Source organism: Danio aesculapii, chromosome 5 (assembly GCF_903798145.1).
Source record: "Danio aesculapii chromosome 5, fDanAes4.1, whole genome shotgun sequence".
Taxonomy (NCBI): Eukaryota; Metazoa; Chordata; class Actinopteri; order Cypriniformes; family Danionidae; genus Danio; species Danio aesculapii.
This window is the reverse complement of record NC_079439.1, coordinates 23,193,916-23,218,739: the sequence shown is the minus strand read 5'-3', so window position 1 is coordinate 23,218,739 and position 24,824 is coordinate 23,193,916. Positions and strand designations below refer to the sequence as shown.

General features: G+C 37.8%; 1 protein-coding gene across 2 annotated transcripts in view; it reads left to right on the top strand.

The window, feature by feature from the left end:
- The first annotated feature begins 1,772 nt into the window (after positions 1-1,772).
- Positions 1,773-24,824, top strand: part of arhgef9a (Cdc42 guanine nucleotide exchange factor (GEF) 9a) — a 64,031-nt gene continuing 40,979 nt past the window's right edge. For both annotated transcript variants that reach the window (XM_056457603.1, XM_056457601.1), the window contains exon 1: positions 1,773-1,937. In XM_056457603.1, the coding sequence (XP_056313578.1) occupies positions 1,929-1,937 (9 nt within the window). In that variant the 5' untranslated portion in view covers positions 1,773-1,928. The remainder of the gene's footprint in view (positions 1,938-24,824) is intronic.

Genomic DNA, 24,824 nt, shown 5'->3' with positions numbered 1-24,824 from the left:
GCTGACCATGTCCATCCCTTTATGACCACAGTGTACCCTTCTTCAGCAGGATAACACACCATGTCAAAAAGCATGAATCATCTCAGACTGGTTTCTTGATCATGGCAAAGAGTTCACTGTATTCAAATGGCCGCCACAGTCACCAGGTCTCAATCCAATAGAGCACTTTTGGGATGTGGTGAAATGGGAGATTTTCATCATGGATGTTCAGCATGACAAATCTGCAGCAACTGCATGATGCTATCTTGTCAATATGGACCGAAATCTCTGAGGAATATTTCCAGTACCTTGTTGAATTTTTGCTACGAAGGATTAAGGCAGTTTTAAAGGCAAAAGAGGGTCCAACCTGGTACCAGTAATGTGTACCTAAGAAAGTGACCAGTGAGTATGTGTATATATATATATATATATATATATATATATATATATATATATATATATATATATATATATATATATATATATATATATAAACTGGAGTATCCCTGCTAAATGTTTTACTATCTGCCAGCTTTTAAAATTAAGCTTGCCATTGCTGGAATAAACGACACTTTAAAATATAAAAATAGAAAGTGTTTTTTTTAATTATAAATATTTCACAATCTGACTGTTTTTTCAATCAAATAATTGAGATTTTCAAAATCGCTAAAAATCTTACGGACTCCAAGCTTTACCACTGTATTTCCACAAACTGTCTCACGCTCTAGTCATTAAGATCCTCCTATAGGAACGAAGCTGTGATTCAAACAGCACATTAACTCATCACATTAGCTCCCTTGTGTATTTCTGTGTTTGTGTGTGATTTCAGACACACACTGTATGTAATTATGCCTGATGGCAGAGGGTAAACTGGTACAGCACATCTCCTCTCACCCATAAGATCAATGTTTTCCGTATCAAATTACATTAATCCTGCCTATGATGTTTAAATAATAAAAACCTGTTTAAAAATAAATGCTGCCCCTCTAAAAAAAGAAATCAAATGAAAGACCGTACTTGTCTGTGTTGCATAAACAAACACATCTGAAGCGCTGAGATTCATATTTAAAAATCAAAAACACATGCACGGGTGAATTTAATCAAATTTTGCCTAAAAATAAACTCTTCTATTCTTTTAGATTCACTTGAAGAAAAATCCAAGCCGATCTAATGAAAAAGTAAATATGATTATGCAAGAAGACTGATTAAGATATTAGGTTGAAATTAAGTCATCAGTTTTCCTCTTTAATTTTATTATAGTAGTGAGATTGGTTCATTCCGCTGTGGTGGCAACTAATAAATATGGGACTATGCCGAAGAAAATAGATGGATATTAGTGAGTATTGTTTTATAGTGATGTTTTATAGTGGAAACATATTATGGGATTTCTCTATCTTTGGACACATAGCACGGTTGCATGTTTTGCCTTGCTGTGTTAAATGAATGTTATGTGATGCCTGTTTGCTCCTGAATAATGGAAAACGGCATCATTATGGTTTTTGCTTACTGGACATTTCTAGTTCTGCACTGAGCTGATAATAACGTGAGTTCCCTAGAGCCAATAGTTCATCATTATTTTGCATCTTCTATTTTTTTCGGATTATGTAATGTTTGTAGCCTCCTCAATATCAGAGTGAAGCACCCCTTCTTTGACTGATGGTTGGCTCCTCAGAGTGAGCGTGTGTGTGTATGTATGTGTGTGTGCAGCACAAGCGCCGCCCATACTTCAGCTCTATTCATAGAGAGAGAGAGAGAAAGAGAGAGAGAGAGAGAGAGAGAGAGAGACGCAGACTCCCACCTCGCCGTGAGAGCAGTGTCTAACCGGCCGTGCGTTTCTCTTCCATACACCGCGCGTTGCTCACGGGGGCGCGGATCCAGGGTTGCAGCTGGCGTCGGGGGCTCGAACCTGCGGAAAGGACACTGATCCAGGACCGGGACTGACCCTGAGGATGATGAAGGTGAGGATGACAGAGATGCTGCTCCCGTGAGCGCCATTCTTCTGGCTCACCGACAGTCCCTGTTAACGGATATGGGGAGAATAGGATGAGGGGGTCTTTTTTTGGCTGTGGTGTGTATACGCTGGATGAGAAGAGGCCGTGAAAGCGCGAGAGTGACATCGTGAAGTGTTTTTCATTGTACTGACCAGGGAGGTTGCGAGTTAATAGACGCTCCCCCTCGCGCCGCTGTCCGTCCGCCCGCCCGCGCCGCTCCAGTGCTATGGAAACGGGAGAGATGGAGCGAGCGCGCGACAGAGGGGGAAACCCAGCACCTCAGCGCCGCCTCGGGCATGTCAATGACGTTGGAGTATTTTGCGCTCTCCTAAATGTGTCACGGTGTCCGTTAGAGGCTGTTCACCTGTAATTTAAGCGCGACGCGAGAACTGTTCTGTTTTTTTTAATCTCCGTCGCTTCGTCGTGTTTGATTCTGACTCGAGTCCGCGCTTTCTCGTTTATTGATTGTGAGCGACCGGCATTCTGTAGTCAAGTGTCGGAGCGCGCGCGCGCACCTCATTTATTTTTACCGACATGATCGGCAGTGCGCAGTTTATTCGTGTCAGACGCGAACGCGGAATTCGAGGACGCGATAGGCCGGCGATGACGCGGCTCTGGCCTCTGTTTCGGAGGGGTAATACCCGTTAGGTGTTGCGACGAAGGCCGATGCTCCGTATGAGCTGCAGGTAACGTTAGTGTGGAGCTCGCGCAAAAGCTGAAATGCGCGAGTGTCAACGAGCACGTGAAAGCAGAAAGCTCGCGTATTTTGTTTCTTTGGGGGGAAACACTGAGGTGTGTCCGTGAGCTGACCACAATGAGACGCTCTGATGATCACAGGTGCCTGAGTACTCTCTGTGCCTGAGTGCTCACTATGCACCATCCTGCTGTTATCTGTGGATCCTCCGGTGTGAAATAGTTCAGAGATCTGTTGACCTATAATCACACTACATGTATCAGCTATTGAGGGAGCGGGATGAGAGTTTGAGTGTGTATGGAGATCAAACATTGTATTGGGCAAATGCACCTGAATGGGTCAAAGTTCGAGGCTGTGCTTCTTTTTGGTGCACCCTAGTCGTTTAGGGCACAAGTTAGTTTTAAATCTGTGAAATGTCTTTGCACGATTTCGTTTACTAAGATTTCACAGTCCTCTTGTTCAGTTTGAAACGCTAGTGTAGAGGAACAGTCTGTAACTTTGTGTTTTTTCAGTACAATTTGTCCTTAAACTGTGTAAAGAACACTAACATGGGCATTTCAGCTTTCAAATTACCTTGTTGAAAATTATGATTATTCCATGTATTCTAAATTTACTGCAAATAAAAAACAGCTAACCGAAATGATTAAAAATTGAAAGCTGATAAATAGGGCCAGACAGAATCTGCAGACATTTTTTGTTATTTTTGCTGAGAATTTTGTTAAAAATCTGTGGATTTTTGCGGAATGATTTTAGGAGTAACATAAAACGTAATGTATGAAATAAAAGAATAATACATTTTTAACTTTTATTTAATGTTTACAATGCAAATCCAATTAGATCTACTTATTTGCTAAATAAAGCAAGTCTCCCATATAATGTCTCTACTAGAAGACAGAACATATTACTTTACAAATCATATGAACATTTTAATATTATTATTATATCACAATATTATTGCATTTCAAAACTGGGCGACAGTGGCGCAGTGGGTAGCACGATCTTCTCACAGCTAGAAGGTCACTAGTTCGAGCCTCAGCTGGCCCAGTTGGCATTTCTGTGTGGAGGTTGCATGTTCTCCCCGTGTTTGCGTGGGTTTCCTCCAGGTGCTCTGATTTCCCCCACAAGTCCAAAGACATGTGGTATAGGTAGGCTAAAATGGCCTAGTGATTAAGTGTGTATGGGTGTTTTCCAGTGATGGGTTGCAGCTGGAAGGGCATCTGCTGCGCAAAACATATGCTGGATAAGTTGGCAGTTCATTCCGCTGTGGAAACCCCAGATTAATAAAGGGTCTAAACCGAAAAGAAAATGAATGAGTGAATGATGGAATTTAAAAACAGAATAAATATAAATGTACACACATTTACACTAGTAAATACATAGACTCAATGATGGACTAAAAATCTGCGGATTTCTGCACGTGCAGATTCCGTGTGGGCCTACTGATAACTGACACTGTTTGTTCAAGTGTGTGGTTTATACACTGTCAATATTTTGTAGTCATTGTTTGGTCCAGAAGATCCGTCCTCTGTTCATAAATGAAATTTCTGCGTTTTTAACTGTAGATTCAACTCTTGTGTGGATGCTGTATACACAATTAAATCATAGGCTAAAACCATTTATTTCCACTTAAAAATATTTCAGGCCTCATTATAAATCATGTGAGAAGCTGTACGTGTTTAATATTTAGGCAGAGGACTTACAGGACATGTAGGACTTTAACCTCAGGATGTTGATGGTCATGTAGGGATTTCACCATTACTAATGGCGTTACAACATGCTTATCCTCAACCTGACCTCTTTTAGAGGATAGACATGCAGTTGGCTATTCTCATTAAAGATGATTACAGCCATCAGCTAAAACATGAATCAGCTGAATCATTCATCTCTTGCTCAAACCATCGGTCATGGTGGTTCATCTGTTCATGCTGCAAGCACATATTTGCAGACCTGGGGTTTTGTTGTGCGTTGGTCCATAATGGTTCAGATGCATCTCACTGAAGTGCTGAAACCGTTGACTCACTGTCTCTACGGAGAAACAATATTGCTCTCAAAACTTCACTGACGGTATGCTACTTCAGACTCCTAAGTTGGACCCTGAAAGCCATGATACATTATCTCTGTCTGCGCCTCTGTTGTAGTTTAAAAAAAGCCTTTAATGTATGAAAAGAAGGGTTTGCACCAATGACCCTGTAAATTGCTTCATTAGCTGCTCCATATTCCTTTAAAGCAAAGCAAACACTTTGTATAACTGTAACTGCCATGTGATATGAAGCCATTAACACACAGAACATATTAACAAATGCATTTATGCTCTGTAATAGCCTATAAAATAATATTAGGAACAACAGATGGACATTTTTAGCATACTGTCATATGTAAAGCGCACATAGTAATTATGCATTGAGACTAGGGCTGGGCCGTAAATGATATTAAATCAAATCACGATAAAATTTATGGCAATAGCAATGATAAGCTCCTGACTTTTACTCGATATTGATCTAAGAGCCAATCACACAGAAGAAATGTGCAACAATGGGAATCTAAAAGTGTGTTAATATTAGACATGGACCAAATTTTCGGTCACTGAATGTTTATCGGCCGAAAATGTTATGCCTTTTAATGGTCCCTTTAATTTTTGTGGCTTCAGTCATGGTTGGGGTACTCTTTTAAATATGGAAGCATTAACAACTCATATTGACATATATATCGGTATCATTCAATATGGAAACTTATTAGAGATTACATTTTTGCCATATCGCCCAGCCCTATCTGAGACATTAGAGTGGGATGTTGAATGCTGACTGTCATTTTGTATAGCCAGACCGAGTCCCTTTTGCTTTAGCAAAGGTCTGATGCACATGTTAACGTTGAAGGGAAGTCTGGGAAATGTGCTCCCTGTTTTGCACATGATCTCATATAGTTCACGTTATAGGCCCTAGAGACAGATTCTTTTAGTGCAAAATCTTCAATCAGTATATATGCGCATGTTGGTGTATACATTAAAATTTCCGTCTTTCGGATGAGACATTAAACTGAGGTCTGACTCTCTGTGGTCATGAAAAAGAGTACAGATTTACCTTGGCATCCTGGCCAAATTTGCCCACTGGCCTCTGTCCATCATGACCTCTTAACGATGCCCATATCATAATTGGCTTCATAACTCTGTCTCCTCTCCACCAATCAGCTAGTGTGTGGTGTATGGTCTGGCACAATATGGCTAATTATTATTATTATTATTATTATTATTATTATTATTATTATTATTATTATTATTATTATTATTAATAATAAAATAATTGAAGTCATTATTTAAAAAAAAATAGGCTCATTTTATAGTTCCTTAGATGTAATAGTCGAGTGTTACCATTTCTTAATCCATATAGCCACATTTTAGATGTCTCCCTAATCTGACCCCTTCATTTAAGGTTTGAGAGTCTTTTCTAATGTTCTGATGAGGTGATTCAGGTGTGTTTGATAAGGGAAAGGTTGAAAGTGTGTTCTCCATGTAAAAAAAGACTCATTTTACAAGTTCCTTACACTCAGAAATAAAGGAGCTGTCACTGGGGTGGTACCTTTTCAAAAGGTTCATATTTGTACTTAAAGGGTTTATATTGGTACCTCAAAAGTATATCAGTACCTAAAAAGATGAACACTTTTGTGCTTTTTAAGTACTAATATGTACCCTTGAGGTATTAATATTGACCTTTAAGGTACAAGTTTGTACCTTTTAAAAAGGTACCACCCCAGTGACAGCTTGCCTAGCTTTATTTCTGAGAGTGTAGATAAAATAGTTAAGTTTTACCATATGGCCAATCTTCAGGTCTGGTGCGAGTACACTGTGTACTATTAAGACACACAGAAAATAAAAATGTGCTATTTTTAGGCCAATATGTCTAGGAACTATACTGTCATTTCGGTGTAATAATCAAGGAATTTTGCTGCCATACTATGGCTGCAGCAGGTGCAATGATATCAGAGTCAATATACACTCTCAGAAATAATGGTACAAAATGTGTCACTGGGGCAGTACCTTTTCAAAAGGTAAATAATGTTTTTTTGTTACTAACACGTCCTTAAATATATTAATATATAAAATGTAGGCCTGTCACAATAATCAATATATCGGCTTTTCACGCAATACATGAACATAACCTCAGTAGTTTTTGGTGATAAAGTATATATCGCCCATGCATTAAAAACAATTCTGGCAACTTTTTATTAGCTGATAGCGCAACCTCTCTCTCTATTGCAGGTGTCAATCTCAGTATGGTTGAAAAAGCACTAGTATTTACTATAAATTACTTTAGTATATTTTCACGTGAGCGTCTGACAACTGAAAATTGATCTGGTAGCAGATATCGCAGCCTCGATTACTTTTTACCTTACTTTTTTGTTGCATTTTTCCAATGCTTAATTATTCAATTGTTAAAATGACTATAAGTAAATGAAATATTCTTAAGAATCAAATATTATTTGTTCTTTGGAAGAGTGCACTTACATTATGATGCTTTTATATAGTCATTCTGGCACTATATGAGTGGCATAAAATGCTCTTAAAATGACAATAATATTGTTTACGCAGTATATTTTGGTGCAAAATATTGTACAATAAAAAATAAATATTGTGACAGGCCTATTAAAAAGTACAAATGTGTACCTCATAGATACCTTAAAGGTACAAAAGTGTACTTTAAAGCAGGGTTTCCCAACCCTGTTCCTAGAGGCACACCAACCGTACATGTTTTGGATGTCTCTCTTATCTGACCCATTCATTTCAGGTTTTGGAGTCTCTTCTAATGTTCTGATGAGTTGATTCAGGTGTGATTGATAAGGGACAGGTTGAAAATGCATACTGTTGGTGTGCCTTCAGAAACAGGGAAACACTTCCCTAAAGGTATTAATGTCCACCTCTACGGTACAAAATGTACCCTTTGAAAAGCTGACAGATTTTGTATCTTTATTTCCTAGTGTGTTACCAACGTGATCACTTGCTTGCACAGGGAACATGCCTTGCAATAATTTAAAACATGTATAAAAGAGGATGAAGAACTATTTCAGGTGCTGCGTAATATCATTGCACCTGCCACACTGATGGTACAGCAATGTCCCTAGATGATTACGCCTGAGTGAAAGTATTGTTCCTAGTCATATGTACATATTGAACTCAACTCTTTAACTCCAGGGGAGTTGTAAAATATCCTATTTTCCTTAAAAAGTGTAGTGTTCCTTTAAAACAGAAGCTTAAGGATTCACTTTACATCCTACTCTCTAGACGCCAGCAGCCTCTAATCCCGTCCTCTGTATCCATCTGAAAATGCGCTAGATTCTGCTCCCGAACTCTTATGTAAAAGGTGAATGCAGAATGGAGGTTCTGATCTCGTGGTGCACGTTTTAGGGGTGCGCTCTGACCTTTCAGATCAGCGGTGTGAAGTTTTGCGATCGCTCCACTGAGCTGCTGTACGAAATTCACATGGAAAGGCATGTGCGTCCAAAAATACGACTACGCAAGTATGGGAAAGAGCGGGAAAACCAAGAGAATGGCCAGATTTAGAAACATCTGCACTGGGAGCGTAGGCTGGGAATCCACCCACCCACACACACACACTCACACAGTACATACACAGCTTCATGTGAGCTGTATGACACGCACACACATATCTTTTGCATCTTTCATGGCTGAAAGGCTTTTGTGCATTTTCTCTGCTCGTGTTTGTTTTAGGAACAGTGTGGGCAGGCAGTGCTGCATGGGTTTAAAGCATTTATAATCTAAATTTAGACCTCAAGAAAAGTGCAAAATGTTTTATCTGGATGATTCATATCAGAACGTGGAGGGAATAACAGGCTTAAGCAGCATCGTACTGCTAAGCAGCTCAGACTCGAGTAGTTGCTTAAAACATTGGGCTCATGATGTTGCTTTTCTCTCTCTGCATTTGGTTTCTTTTATTACTTTTCTCGGTGAGATATTATGAGAATTAATGGATATATGAGTTTGTTTGTTAGTGTGTGCAGTTGTGAGTGCTTAATCCTTAGCGTAGCATTCTATTTTAATGCAATCTTTCTCCACGTGCTTTCTCCAGTTCCCTCTCCTAGACTCCTTGCCCACTGTACTCAGATTACATAATCGTCCTCCCCAGTCAGGTGTGTATGTGCGTGTGTGTCTATGGTGAGGCAGCATCCTCTGGTCTCTTAGATGTTCTGTTTTCTCTTTTTTCCCCCCTCTCAATGGAGAAGGATGCTGTGCTGTAGTCCTCTGAATTATAGGGCTGTTCTGTCTGTAGTGCAGCAATGATGATGCTGAATGAACAAGGCACTTCATTTTCTGTTTAGACACCTAAAGCTCTTTACTTTGTTGAAGGGAGCTCAGGTGAGAGACACCTGGATGGAGTGCAGAAGTTGTGCTGAAAACCCCTCCATTGTTTTTCTATTGTTGCACCACTTGTCTATAGAACTGTAGATTTGTAGAGCACTTTGAGTTTGAGCTAATGAAGGGGACATTTCCTGGTGAATAATTAAAAATGGAACCTCCCCACCCACAAAAAAGAAACCACATAGAAACTTTAACCAGTCGAGGCTCTGTGTAGTGTTAGGGATGTAGCGATTCACCGTGAGCTGGTTGAAAATTGGTTCAAATATGTGACGATTCAAGCGAATTGCAATGCATGTTTTGAACAGAGGGGGCGCTGTGTTTACAAGCGCAAACTCGCTTTACCTGCACATCAGAGGCAAGCAAGAGGTGGGGCGGCAGAGTAAAATGATAGCGGTGAAGTGCGCCAGACAAAGCACACACTGTGTGCAAATACCTGAAAAAGACGGGACTAACACTAACAGAAAAACGAATATGATGCACATAAACCGTCAGCACAGTGAAAAACTACTGTCACTACTTATAAGCCTAACCACGCGGATGGGATTATTTGCAGCTCCGTTTGCTTTGACGAGTGCTAGGGAGATCACAGTGCAGCAGTAGCTACGTTTCTATCCACCTGTTTTGGAAATGCACACAAAAAAAATCGGTTTATGGAAACGCCTTGATGCACATCAATTTTGAAATGCGCATAAATAATTTATGCGCATAACTGAATAGGATAAGCTTTTTATTCGATAAGAAAAGATGCGCATATACTACAATAGAAACATTTTTACCAAACAAATTCCAGTATATGCATCATGTGATTTTGTTTTGAGAGATCATGTGAGGGTGAAAATGTGTGTGAATGGACAAACTAGCTGGCTGAGCACACTGTAAAACATCTGAAATGTTGTTTTGGTCATTCTAAAACCCCTTAACCGTTTAAACATTGGCGTTGTTATATTATTAATGATTTCCAAAACTGTCAAGAGTGTCTGTGCTCCGCGTCTTATGCCTTCAAATGCTTTATTCCCACATCTTTTATGTGATAATCCTGTTTTGTGCATAAATTTAATTTGCATTTTTGGATGGAAACATAGTGTTTTCATGGCGAAACTGTGAAGATGTTTCTCAGACTGAAAGAGAAAGTTGTCCTGTTACAGAACTAGGTATTAGATTATTTTACCCTCTCCTTTTCAAATTAGTTTATGCATATTTTAATAATTTGCTTATTATTATTGAATATTTAAAATGTTCAAGTTTATCTCTTCTTAAGTGTATCACACTGATACCTATACTAAGTAATTATACAAGTAATATTTATTATTAACCTTCAAAATCATGTACAACTCCTGTCTTTATCCTACTATATAATTAGTAATTTTATAATCAGTTTTTTTCTGCTAATGGTTAGACTCCTGGATTAGAGGGCCCATTGATCACCTTTGTACACCTTGCTCTCTGGTTTAGGAAAGGCCTCTTCACACCAGCCATCTCAGTCACCACTGAAAGGGTTTTTTCATCAGCAGGAGCCATTGTAAATATGCAAAGACCTCATCTTATGCTAGACAAAATACAGTTAAAGTCAGAATTTTTAGCCCCCCTTTGAATTTTTTTCTTTTTAAAATATTTCCCAAATTATGTATAACAGAGCAAGGAAATTTTCACAGTATGTCTGATAATATTTTTTCTTCTGGAGAAAGTCTTATTTGTTTTATTTCGGCTAGAATAAAAATAGTTTTAATAAAAACATTTTAAGGTCAACATTATTAGCCCCTTTAAACTATATTTTGTTTCGATAGTCTACAGAACAAACCATCGTTATACAATAACTTGCCTAATTACCCTAACCTGCCTAGTTAAACTAATTAACCTAGTTAAGCCTTTAAATGTCACTTTAAGATGTACAGAAGTCTTTTGAAAAATATCTAGTCAAATATTATTTACTGTCATCAAGGCAAAGATAAAATAAATCATGTTTAGAAATGAGTTATTAAAACTATTATGTTTAGAAATGTGCTGACAAAATCTCTCTGTTAAACAGAAATTTGGGAAAAAAAATAAACGGGGGCTAATAATTCAGGGGGGCTAATAATTCTGACTTCAACTGTAGATATACTATTTCTTCTTAAAAATGTAAAATCTCAGCACAGTCGCAGTTTTAGTTTGTTTATATTAATGAGTCTTCTTTAGTTTGTATTATTTTTAAAAAATCTTGGAATTTGTTTTTAAAATAGTAATTTAGTTATGGCAGACAATGTAGTATTTTACAAAAATGTGCAGCATTTAAGAAAAAAAACGAAAGGGCTCTTCACCTTAAATTTGTTTCAAATATTTTTGTTAAATGATTGTGACTATCCATCCATCCATCCATCCATCCACATCAAGAAGGCAGGCTAAATTCTCCAAATATTTTGATGTTAGTTTGTTAGGATTGACAAAGTTTTGAAAGGTAATTGGTTAAGCTGCTCTGTGTCTCTGGTCTAACAATGCTTTTTAATGTTGAACTGTTAGAGACATCCAATCAAAGATGGACGTATCTATTTACAGATACCAAACATGATTTCATCTGAGGTGCTTCATTTTTTTATGGTAGAATGTGAGATAATGTATGTGCTAATAGATAGAAATGTTAAATTATATACAGCAAGATCTAGTGATGCAAATCTCATTGTTTCAGTTATTTTTAGTCAAATTTGACATTGGTATTTGGAAACAAAGACAGAATTTATAAAATTCATGTTACTGAATTTGACAAAACAAGAAACTCTCTCTCTCTCTCTCTCTGTCTGTGTATTCTGCTTGTATGGCCAAACCTTCAAACTTAAAAGTTATTCAACTTTTTCAAAACTTTCACACAATTTTACGTTCTAAATGTGAAATGATTAACCCTGGGTCATTCCAAACCTGAATGTCTCATAATTAACCCTTGGTAAATTATTGATCATGAATATTTCTAGGATGTTTTTGACTTCCAACAATAAGTCTTGACTTTACATCCTTAATTTACGTCCATATTATTTGCATATTGCAGTGTCAGTGAATAGGTGAACACAGCACGTGACCTGATTACATTATTATATTATCCTATTATAGACCGTGATCAAGTGTGATTTCCTAAGTAGTTTTACAGATCATAAAGGTAATGTTTTTAACACAATGTGCAGTGATTTTGTGATTATCTGAAGCATGTTAATATGTGATTGGCTGTCGGTTGCTAAGCATCTAACAACAACATTCTAGCACAGCATTATTTCACACAGCACGTTTGGCACTGCAATGCAGGGTTAACACTGCAAAACCTCCAGAGTCTGTATTAGTGTTTCTGTGCAAAGGAAAGAAAACAGTGCTAACCCCACTACAAATGCGAAACATTTGCTCAGGGTTAAAAGCAGTTTTTAGAACAATGAGAACCTGGGGTTAAAGGGATAGTTCACCCAAAAATGAAACTTCTGTCATCGTTTACTCACTCTTCTCTTGCTCAAAATCTATTTGAGTTACTTTCTTCTGTTTAACACAAAAGAAGTTATTCTTTAGAATGTTGGTTGATGGTACCCGTTTACTTTCATAGTCATTTTTTTCCTACTATGGAAGTCAGTGTGTGCTGTCGACTAAAACGCATAAAGATGTAAAACCACACGAAGCAGAATAAATGGGAAGGTAATCCATGAGTGATTATAAACCTTTATGAGTTTCTTTTTTTGTTAAACACAAAGGAAGACATTAGGATGAAAGCTGAAAACCTGTAACCATTTACTTCCTTAGTAATAACAATTACAGAAAAACAGAAGTAAGAAATTCAAACAGGCTTGAAACAAGTAAAGTATTATGCCCCATGTCTAGGGGAAAACAACTACATGGCCAGGTGGTAGATTTCCCAAGGGAAAAAAAGAAAACGTATACAAAAAGATCCCCTTCGGTCAACAACCAAACACGGACAACATGGCCAACATAACAAACAAAAGGATCTGCAAATTAAATGAACTAAATAACCTGTTAATCTTTACAATAAAAATACAGGCAGTTTACCTTCCTCCCTGAATCTAAACGTAAAAGTCAAAAGTAACAAAAATAAATAGGCAGGTCATTCCTACAAACTCAAACCCTCAAAAAAGTTTCAAGCATACGTGAACATTCTTGACAATAATAAAGTCATTGGCTGGAGGAGTAGGGAAACCCAGGAGCTCTCTACTCTCAGCAACAGTCGCACCAAAAATTAGCTCCTCCAACTCTCCCGGAAGTTCCGTTTTATAGCTCTCTGCGACCAGCAGCCAATCAGAACCTAGACCGCATTAAAATGGGAGTCTATTGGATAATACTGTTTTTCTCAATTGCTTTGGCACATTTTTCAAAACTTAACATTCTCTAAACTGTGAGTGCAAATCTCAAAACTGTTTTCTGGAACTTCAGAACTTTATTTCATGTCTGTAAAGTGTAGTTTCTCACCCAAAACATTTCATTCATGCTTCAAAACCTAGTTATCGTGTCAGTAATTTGTCCAAGACCACCAAAACCACACTGCTCAAAATGATTAGTTGTTTATTTACCATGGCAGTCAACCATAGAAATTAAGGTTTAAAAAAAATGAATGGTACAAAGGAAAAAATTAATAAATGAACATTTGTAATTATACAGTTTATTTACAAATGTATTAAGTGCAATCTTGCTTGTTCAATTACTGTCTTGTATATTCTATATTTCTTATGTTACCACAAATACACACACAAACAAATAAACAAACAAATTATCATCCATGAAATACTATTCTTGTTACTGCAGTTCAGGATTGTGAATGTAGTGATTGTGATGTGGGCAATATATATATCCAACCTAACCTGATTGATAAATAGATAACGCAAATTGTATTTCAACTAGAGGTCATTTACCAGTTTAGCAGACACTATAAACAATGTCAGTATCAGTTATTCATGGTGTAAACATGTTTGATAACTAAATAAACAGTTTTGAGTGATGGCTTACATGAAATGACTGAGATGTTGTGAGGAGTTTGACAGTTTAAAGGGCCATGAAACCCCCCCCCCCCCTTCTCAGCAGGGTGTTTTCACACCTCTAGTTTGAAAAAAAAGTCCGTAAAGTTGGTGAGTCCAGCCCTGTTTAAGTGTTCCTTACAAACATATTTGTCACATGTCTCGTGCACTATAATCCTCACGTGAGTCCAGCTGCGCTCTCATAGTGGGGATATGAAAACAAAAACTTCATTGCAACACTGACGACCCATGTCTCCAAACAATTCTTCTTCTTCTACTTGTTTTGGCAACACAACGTGGCGTCTAAACACTGTAACAGGTCTTTGAAGCAATATCATGTATATTAATGAAGTTGCACCTCATACACAATAGAGCGCGCTGATTGGTTTGAGCCAAGCCTTTCTCATGAATTAATGATGCACACTCAAACGCGTCACTTTGTACTCGACGATACAGACTGAAAGAACGAATTTGCTCTAAATAACGTAAAAACAAACAATTTTCACTTTTTTTGTGAAAAATATGTGTCCTAATAGTGTTTTTAGCAGCGTGGGACATATATATGACTGTCAACATCTCGAAAAATGTGTTTTGATGTTTCGTGACCTTTTAAATAAGAATCGACTCATCAGTTTTGATCAACAAGCCATATGCAATTTAATATTTGTCCAGACTACAGAAAATTGTACTTACTGTTTGCACACATAAATTTGTAATTAGCTTAAATCAGTAAGAAATGCCACTTTGAAGTAACAGTAAGCTAATTGTTCAGAGATTTAAACTTACTGTTTTGAAAAATTTAAGTTTCAATCGATAATTGAGCCAAATCAATTAAGAAAAACTGTAAAAGGCGAGACAAAGAAAAAAACCCCACATACAATGCATAACATTCAATTCAATTCAATTCACCTTTATTTGTATAGCGCTTATACAATGTAGATTGTGTCAAAGCAGCTTCACATAAAAGGTCACAGTAAATAGGAACAGTGTAGTTCAGTTTGTAGTGTTTAAGTTCAGTTCAGTTTAGCTCAGTTTAGTGTGGTTTAATAATCACTACTGAGAGTCCAAATATTGAAGAGCAAATCCAACGATGCGCAGCTCTACAGATCCTGAACCATGCAAGCCAGTGGCGACAGCGGAGAGGGAAAAAAAACTTCACTAAAGGCGGAAGTGAAGAAAAAAAAACCTTGAGAGAAACCAGGCTCAGTTGGGCACGACCATTTTAATTTCTCCGCTGGCCAAACGTCTTGTGCAGAGCTGCAGTCTCAGTGGCGGAGGCTGGAAGCTGGCCTCAGCGAAGACTCGTCTGTCTCTGGAGCGTCATAGGAAACAGTCTCATGTTCTCCACTCTTCCATGACCATCGCAGTAGTTGTTCAGGATTCGGCCAGGTCCAGGATATGGAAACCTTGGGATCATCTCGTTGTTGGTCTTGGATCGAATCAGTGACTCTGCATAGTCTGAGGGCCTCGGGAAGAGTATCCCCAGGTGGAAATGGAGAATAAAGAAAATAATTAGCGTAGCTGATGTTCACAGTGTATATCAGCAAGATGCATAACCTGTGTGGAAGCCCCCTAAGTGGTGCACTAAGTGTATGCTTTACTGAACAGATAGGTCTTTAATCTAGTTTTGAATTGGGAGAGTGTGTCTGAGCCTCGGACGTTATCAGGAAGGCTATTCCAGAGTTTAGGAGCTATAAATGAGAAGGCTCGACCTCCTTTACTCGACTTTGCTATTCTAGGTACTACCAGAAGTCCTGAGTTTTGAGATCTTAAAGAGCGAGTTGGATTGTAGCGAGACAGAAGATTGGTTAGATAAGCAGGAGCTAGATTATTTAGAGCTTTATATGTAAGAAGCAATATTTTAAATTCAATACGAAACTTAACAGGCAGCCAGTGTAAGGAGGATAAAATTGGGGTGATGTGATCAAATTTTCTAGACCTGGTTAGAACTCTGGCAGCTGCATTTTGTACTAATTGAAGTTTGTTAATAGAGGATGCTGGGCAGCCAGCAAACAGAGCATTACAGTAGTCCAGCCTAGAAGTCATAAAAGCATGGACTAGCTTTTCTGCATCTGAGATGGATAGCATACTTCGTAACTTAGCGATATTTCTCAGATGAAAGAAAGCAGTTTTTGTGACACGGGATATATGATTTTTAAGAGTTAAATTGCTGTCTAATATGACACCCAGATCTTTTATAGTAGAACTAACGCTAACTTTGTATCCCTCTAATTGTAGATCGAGTTGTGAGATCTGCTGTGTACAGGATTTAGGCCCAATAAGTAATAATTCTGTTTTGTCTGAGTTTAAGAGAAGATAATTGTTGGTCATCCAGTCTTTAACATCTTTAATACACTCAGTTAGCTTGGACAGATTAGACGTCTCGTCAGGTTTAGTTGAAATATATAATTGAGTATCATCTGCATAGCAGTGAAAGCTGATCCCATGTCTTCTAATAATGTCTCCCAGGGGTAGCATGTATATTGTAAACAGTAAAGGGCCTAAAACTGATCCTTGAGGCACCCCGTATTTTACTGGGCTGATTTGTGAAGGCTGTCCATTTATATTTACAAACTGGTAACGGTCAGATAAGTATGACTTAAACCATTGTAGGGCCTGTCCCTGGACACCTGTAGACTTTAAGCGATTAATAAGGATACCATGGTCAATGGTGTCAAATGCCGCACTAAGATCGAGTAGAACTAATAGCGAGATGCACCCTTGGTCAGCAGCTAAGAGTAAATCGTTGGTTATTTTCACTAATGCAGTTTCTGTACTGTGATGAGCTCTGAAACCTGACTGAAACACTTCAAAAACATTGTTGGTCTGCAGAAAGGAGCAAAATTGAGCAGAAACAACTTTTTCTAGTATTTTAGATATAAATGGAAGGTTTGAAATAGGCCTATAATTAGCTAAGTTGCTGGGTTCCAGTTGTGGTTTCTTAATAATAGGTTTAATAACAGCTAACTTGTAAGGATTTGGAACATGGCCTAAAGATAAAGAAGAGTTGATAATGTTAAGAAGAGGTTCTCCTATAACAGGTAGCAATTCTTTCAGTAACTTTGTTGGAATTGGGTCCAATATACACGTAGCTGATTTAGAGCTATTTATAATTTTGTCTAGCTTTTCCTGTTCTATGATTTTAAAGCACTGTAGGTTATTTAGATTCAGAGGCGTGTTTACTGGATCTGAAGTATAAGGCGGTGTAGAAAGTTTAATATCTCCTATTTTCTGTCTAAAGCCTTCTATTTTATCACTGAAAAAATTCATGAAGTCATCACTACTAATTTGCGGTGGAACGTTTTGTTCCAAAGATGACCGATTATTTGTTAATTTAGCGATGGTGTTAAATAAGAATCTAGGATTGTTTTGATTATTTTCTATCAGTTTGCGGAGGTGCTCAGCCCTGGCAGATTTTAAAGCCCTCCTATAGCTGGACATACTGTCTTTGTATGCAATTCTAAAGACTTCTAAATTAGTTTTTTTCCATTTACGTTCCAGGGCACGGGTTGCTGTTTTGAGAGCGCGGGTATGACTATTATACCATAGTGTAGTTTTATTCTCTCTAGCCTTTTTTAGTTTGATGGGTGCCACAGTATTTAAAGTGCTAGTAAAGATGGCATCCATACTGCTGGTTACTACATCAAGGTCATTTGCGTTTGCGGGTGCATTTCGAAGTAGAGAAAGATCAGGTAAGTTGTTTATAAATTCATCTTTAGTGGATGGAACAATAGTTCTACTAGGACGATATATCGGAGCGGATCTGCTAATTTCAGGTAAACACAGCTTATATAGTAAGAGGTAGTGGTCTGTAATATCATCACTTTGTGGTATAATGTCTACATCAGTGCAACACTACAACATAAATAAATAAACTTTAGTCATAACATAAAGGGTGAGTAAATAATGGCAGAATCTACATTTTGGCTGTACTATCTTAATTCTTCCTTCAAATTCAAAATTCTGATTCCACATTATGATCCAGGTTTTTAATTGTTATCTAAAAGGCCTTTACATTTGGCTTTTCAACACTGATCTAAAGAAAGAAGCTGTTCCAGCAGAGAACAGGCGTAATGATTTAAAACAGAAAGCCAGCCTCATCTCTTGTCAGTTCTGAGTTTTATGGAAAGCTCAGTGATTTGGGTCAAACGTTTAACAGATGCCCGTCCAATTAACCCATGATCCATAATCAATTAAAAGAGTGTGAGGTCTGGCTGTTGGCTGAAGGACTGGCAGCGTTGTAGATGTGTGCACCAAAGCATGCACGCAGAGATAGAGCAAGACAGCGAGAGAGAGAAAGAGGAAGAATGTTCCTGAGTACAGTTCATTCATGCAGGAATAAAGGCAGGAGGAATGAAGAGGAGACTGATAACACACACACACAGAGTCATGGCCCTCTAATGCTAGTGTTACTATACTGCTGTATTCTCACTGTTTGTGAACAGATTTCCTCTGTTTGGCTCTAAGACACACTGTTTCATCTCGCTAAATTCATCACGATCCAATCTGATAATCTCAAGGGCTGTTACATCATTTTATCGTGTGTGCGGTGTAATGTTTCAGTGTGTGGTTGATAGCCTACAGCTCTGATACAACGCAGTGCCACATAATAATATCTCGCATGAGAATAAGCTGCGGATGAACTGGGATGTTTGAGGGTTGTGCATGATCCTCATCAGCTGTTCTCTTTTTCTGTTCTGCTGTGATCTGATGCTAGCTGGGACAGGAGCACAGTTTTTCCACTGCAGTTTTTCTGACTGATTTGCATAATCCCACTGCCTACTGTTCCCTTTTGAGAGAGAGAGAAACAGAAGCACGTTGCAACATTATTGAGGTTGCACCGAGATATATTTCCTAACTTATTAGTTTGTTTTAATGTGATAACTCCCACTTATCAGTCATATTCAAGACTCAAGACACACATAAATGAGATGTTTAAACATGTCTTGATTTTGTTACGTTAGGTTGTAACATGGTCAAATATTCAGTTAAGAGTTTAAATGCCATTTAGTCTAACAGATGAGTAAACAGATATTCGAAATAAATAGTTTTTATGAATTGAATCGTGGAGCAAAGAACAAACCAAACTGCAATTGCTGAAATTAACTTTATTAGGTACACCTGTCCAACTGCTTGTTAATGCAAATTTAAGCCAATCACATGGTAGCAACTCAATGCATTTAGGCATGTAGACATAGTCAAGATGATCAGCTGCAGTTCAAACTGAGCATCAGAATGGGGAAAAAAGGTGATTTAATTGACTTTGAACATGGCATGGTTGTTGGTGCCAGTATTTCATAAACTGCTGATCTGCTTCGATTTTTTTTTTTAATTAATTAATTAATTAATTAATTTATTTATTATTATTTTTTTTTTCATGCACAAACATCTCCAGGGTTTACAAAGAAAGGTCTGAAAAAGAGAAAAAATCCAGTGAGCGGCAGTTCTGTAGGCGCAATTGCCTTGATGATGCCAGAGATCAGAGAAGAATGGCCAGACTGGTTTCAGCTGATAGAAAGGCAACAGTAATTAAAAAAAAACACTCGTTACAACCGATGTATGCAGAAGAGCCTCTTTGAATGCACAACACGTCCAACCTTGAGGCAGATGGGCAACAGCAGCAGAAGACCACACCGGTGCCACTCCTGTCAGCTAAGAACAGGAAACTGAGGCTACAATTCACACAGGCTCACCAACATTGGACAATAGAAGATTGGAAAAACGTTGCCTGATCTGATGAGTCTCGATTTCTGCAGTCACATTCGGATGGTATAGGGTCAGAACTTTTGTTTTAACAACATGAAAGCGTGGATACATCTTGCCTTGTATCAACGGTTCAGGCTGTGTAATGGTGTGGGGGCCACGGCCTACCTGAGTATTGTTGCTGACCATGTCCATCTCTTTAAGACCACAGTGTACCCATCTTCTGATGGCTACTTCCAGCAGGATAATACGCCAACCTGTCATAAAGCGCGAATCATCTCAGACGGGTTTCTTGAAAAAAAACAATGAGTTCACTGTACTCAAATGGCCTCCACAGTCACCAGGTCTCAATCCAATAGAGCACCTTTGGGATGTGGTGGAACAGGAAATTCGCATCATGGATGTGCAGCTGACAAATCTGCAGCAACTGTGTTATGCTATCATGTCAACATGGACCAAAATCTCTGAGGAATATTTCCAGTACCTTGTTGAATATATGCCATGAAGTAATTCGGCAGTTCTGAAGGCAAAAGGGTGTCCAACCCAGTACTAGAAAGGTGTACCTAATAAAGTGGCCAGTGTGTGTGTGTGAATACCTTATTGTGTGCAGCTTTTTCGTTTTTTTTTTAAGTAGTTCCAAACACATCACAGCAGAGATTGACGTTTTGTTGAATGAGTCAGATGAGTGAATCTGTTGAGTGAATAATTCAATGATTCACTTATGTAGACTGGTTTAGACTCTGTCTGAAATGCACACTTTAGAATCTTGCCAGAAATATCAGGTCACTTGTTTACATTTTGCCCTTCTCTTTTAATGTTTAAATATATCTCGATTTTGTTATGCTAGGTTGTAACATGGTCAGATATTCAGTCAAGAGTTTCAAATGCAGTTTAGTATAATGGATTGAGTTAACAGATGTTCGAAAAGCATTGTTTTTACGAGTTAAATCATGGAACAAAGAACAAACCAAACTTCAACTGCTGAAATTATATTACATAAATATAAAAATCTTGATAGCTAGGCAAGTAATCACAGCAATACTTGTATTTTAACTTTAAATGAATAACTCATTGCCAGAAACTTTTTTTTGTTTGTTTTGGTGAAAGTAGTTTTAAATACATCACAGTAGAGATTGACAGTTTGTTGTTGAATGAATCAGATGAGTGAATCTGTTGAGTGAATGATTCAATGATTTGCTCATATAGACAGTGGCTCTCTCTGAAATGCACACTTTATAATCCTGCCAGAAATATCATGTCACTTGTTTACGTTTTGGCCTCTCTTTTACAGTTTTTGGTACATTTCTCCGATCAGAATTGAAATTTGCAAAACAGTAAGTGCATTTCTGAAAACAACGCGTGCAAATAACAATTGTATTACCTGCAAAAGCCAGTCTCTTGCTCAAAATCCTTTGTTTATCTCTCAAAGCTAAATTTCTGTGTCAATGAACATGTCACTGCCATCAGAATGGCAAGTCATTGTGTATGAATAAGACAGTCAATTTACTTAGTCATGTTGTCAACACAACAGTGTACTCTGGAGGGGTGTTCTGATGTAAACTATGGCTGTTTTTTATTTTTTTTGCTGTTTGTGCTGTAATTTGTTGACAGATCATGTCATCGTGATACATAGGAAAGGACATTCCTGCATAGCGCAAAGAAACAAAAGTAGAAATGTGAACATTGGAGATGCACCTTCATTTGAAAAAGTCAAGATTCACCTTGGAAAAATGTACCAATTGTAGACAGATTTAGAAATTTCTAGAAATCTAATCTTAATGGAAATGTATAGAAAAGTACATTGACAATTTTATGACAACTTGTTCTGCCATTTTGCATGTAAAGACTTAAGCCATAAACAAATGATTAGATGTGAGGGGAGAGACTATTCAACAGAGACCAAAAGAATACATTTTGTTCAACATGACATAAGCGATTGATTATGTAGGAAACATTAGAGAATTGCAAGTAATTATTTACATACATGTACAAAAGCATTTACAACTTGTTTAAAGGAACAAGAAGTTTTTTAATTGTGTTTAAGTGACACAATGTTGTGCAGATTGAATAGGTAGTTTTGAGAATTTCAATTCTGATCTGAGAAATGTAGCAAAGGCTATGTGGTGGCGCAGTGGATAGCGATGTCACCTCACAGCAAGAAGGTCGTTGGTTCGAGCCTCAGCTGGGTCAGTTGGCATTTCTGTGTGGAGTTTGCATGTTCTCTGTGTGTTTGCATGGGTTTCCTCTGGGTGCTCCGGTTTCCCCCACAAGTCAAAAAACATGTGGTATACTGTAGGTGAATTGGGTAAGCTAAATTGTCCATTGTGTATGTGTGTGAATGAGTATGTTTTGGGTGTTTCCCAGTGATGGGTTGCAGCTGGAAGGGCATCTGCTGCATAAAACATATGCTGGATAAGTTGGTGGTTCATTCCGGTGTAGCGACCCCTGATTAATAAAGGGACAAAGCCAAAAAGAAAATGAATGAATGAATGAATCAATGAATGAAATGTAGCAAAATGAATGAGAAAAACTGTGATGTAAATTTGCATGAACTTTCCTTTGTCACATGCTGTTTTATAAAAGGAAGAACTTTTTTTCAGAAAGTATTTATTGAAATTATGAGACTGTAAAAACCAAAATCTTCAATTCCTTTTATTTTAGAAAAGTGAAGCTAGAATGTCCCAAAGAAGGGAGCTGACATCTTTAATGTCATTTGGAGCCACTTTCATAGCAGTAGTAACCATGAAGTTGAGCATATTCATATTCATGGGTACAAGCTGGAGATTTCCAGTCTCATTCACTTCCATTGATTTAAAAGCTTGATGTCGCAACCCTACAGGCACAGGATGTCAACATGACATCATATTGACGTTGTACCCCAATGTTCCCCAATGTCAAGGGGACTTTGCATTTTGTTTGGAAATGAAACATCAGGCCGACGTCAATGTCCAATGTCCAGCCTAAAATCAACTTAAAATCAACCAAATATCAACGTCTAATCATGTTACACATTGACGTTGTGTGGACGTTACCACTTTGACATCTATCAGACGTTGGATTTTGGTCACTTTCCAACACAACCTAAAATCAACCAAATATCAACGTAATTTGACGCCGTTAATAGACGTCAAAATAACATTGTATCTAGACGCTGGCTAGACATTGAGTTTTGGCCACCTGACGCCATGATCTAAATCTAACCTAATAATAACGTCTTATGATGTTGTGTGCCTGCTGGGAAACTTCATTCATTCATTAATTTTTCTTCGGCACAGTGCCTGATTTATCAGGGGTCGCTACAGTGGAATGAACTGCCAACTATACCAGCAAATGTTTCATGCAGCAGATGCCCTTCCAGCTTGCGTAAAACATATGCTGGCTAAGTTGGTGGTTCATTCCGCTGTTGCGACCCCTGATTAATAAAAGGACTAAGCCGAAAAGAAAATGAATGATGCCCTTCCAGCCACAACTCAGTACTGGGAAACACTCATACACTCTATCATAAACACATACACTACAGCCAATTTAGTTCATTTAATACACCTTTAGCACATTTCTTTGAACTGTGGGGGAAACTGGAGCACCTGGAGGAAACCCACCCAAACATGCAAACTCCACACAGAAATGCCAACTGGCTCAACCACTGAGTCACCGTGCCACCGTTGTTGCAAACTTATAAAATAAAAATAATAGTATAAGAAGTAAATATATGTTGTCATAAACACAATTATTTTAGAGCAAGATGTTTGATAGTTTACTGACGTAATTTTTGGCATGCTATTTCTGCTAGCTTGCCAGTTACCTTTATTTACTCATTAGCTTATCAAGCTCAAATTTAACTTATCAAACAAACTTCAGCAATACCTCAAGTCCCTTAGGTCATTTAGTACCGTTTACTGCTCATTTTGTTGGAGTGAAACAACACACTTATGAAAAGGCTTATCAATCTCCTCCCAAAGCTCCAGAGGGTATTCAAAAGGTTTTGGCTTCACTTTTCAGTTGTGTGCTGCACACCTGGGCTGCTTCCAAAAATTCCATACCCGCCTAAGGAGGTACTTAGTTTAAATAAATTATATACAGTATAAAAATGTCTGTATTGTGAATGTGATCTGTCACCATGTGTCAGTCCAAGTCAAGTAAAGTACGGTTATGTTGAGCTTTATTGTCGTTCTGTTACATGTGTGGACCTACAGAGGAATGAAATGTCATGTCTCGCAGGACAACAGTGCTACATAACTTAATCATAAACACAAACACAACACTGGACACAAGTTATTTTAAAAAAAGATACGTATGCATCTCTAACATATACTATAAGATATACACATAAGACAGGCTATACAAGTACTTTTACATGAGACAGAACAATGATGTGCAGGATATTGTGCAAAAGAGGTATTTAAGGTTTAATATTGTGCAAAAGAGGTATTTAAGGTTGAAGCAAGTAGTGCAACATGATTGTGGTACATTTTAATAAACATGGTTTTCCTTATTGAGTTCTTGTAAGATGGAATTTAGATAAAGTGTCAGGTGCATAGGAGAGAAGAGTGTTTCCACAAGTGGTTTGTCAAGCCCACTCACCTGTATGAAGCACAATTTGAAATGCACAATGCTTCCAAGAGACATGGAGTGATTAATTAAGTGTCTATAGTGCAAATGTGCAACCTGTTGCAAGAGTCAGAGAGATGAGAGGAGTCTTTTCTACAGTTGGTGTGTTAAGCCCACTCACCTGTATTCACAATCCTCTCTTGTGGTTTTAATCTACTTTTTATATGCAGTGCATCCGGAAAGTATTCATAGCGCTTCACTTTTTCCACATTTTTTTATGTTACAGCCTTATTGCAAAATGGATTAAATTCATTTATTTCCTCCAAATTCTGCACACAATACCCCATAATGACAGTGTGAAAAAAGATTTTTTATTAAAAAAGAAATTTGTTAAAAATAAAAAACCTGAAAAATCACAGCAGTATTAATACTCTACCGATGTCTATATGATATAGGCCTATCAGCTGCTGCGACATCGCTTGTATATTGTTTAAATTTTTAAAATCTGTTTTCATTTGGTTTATTCGATGCCTTAATATCTGGCAATTGAGAATTTACCTTCATTTTAATGT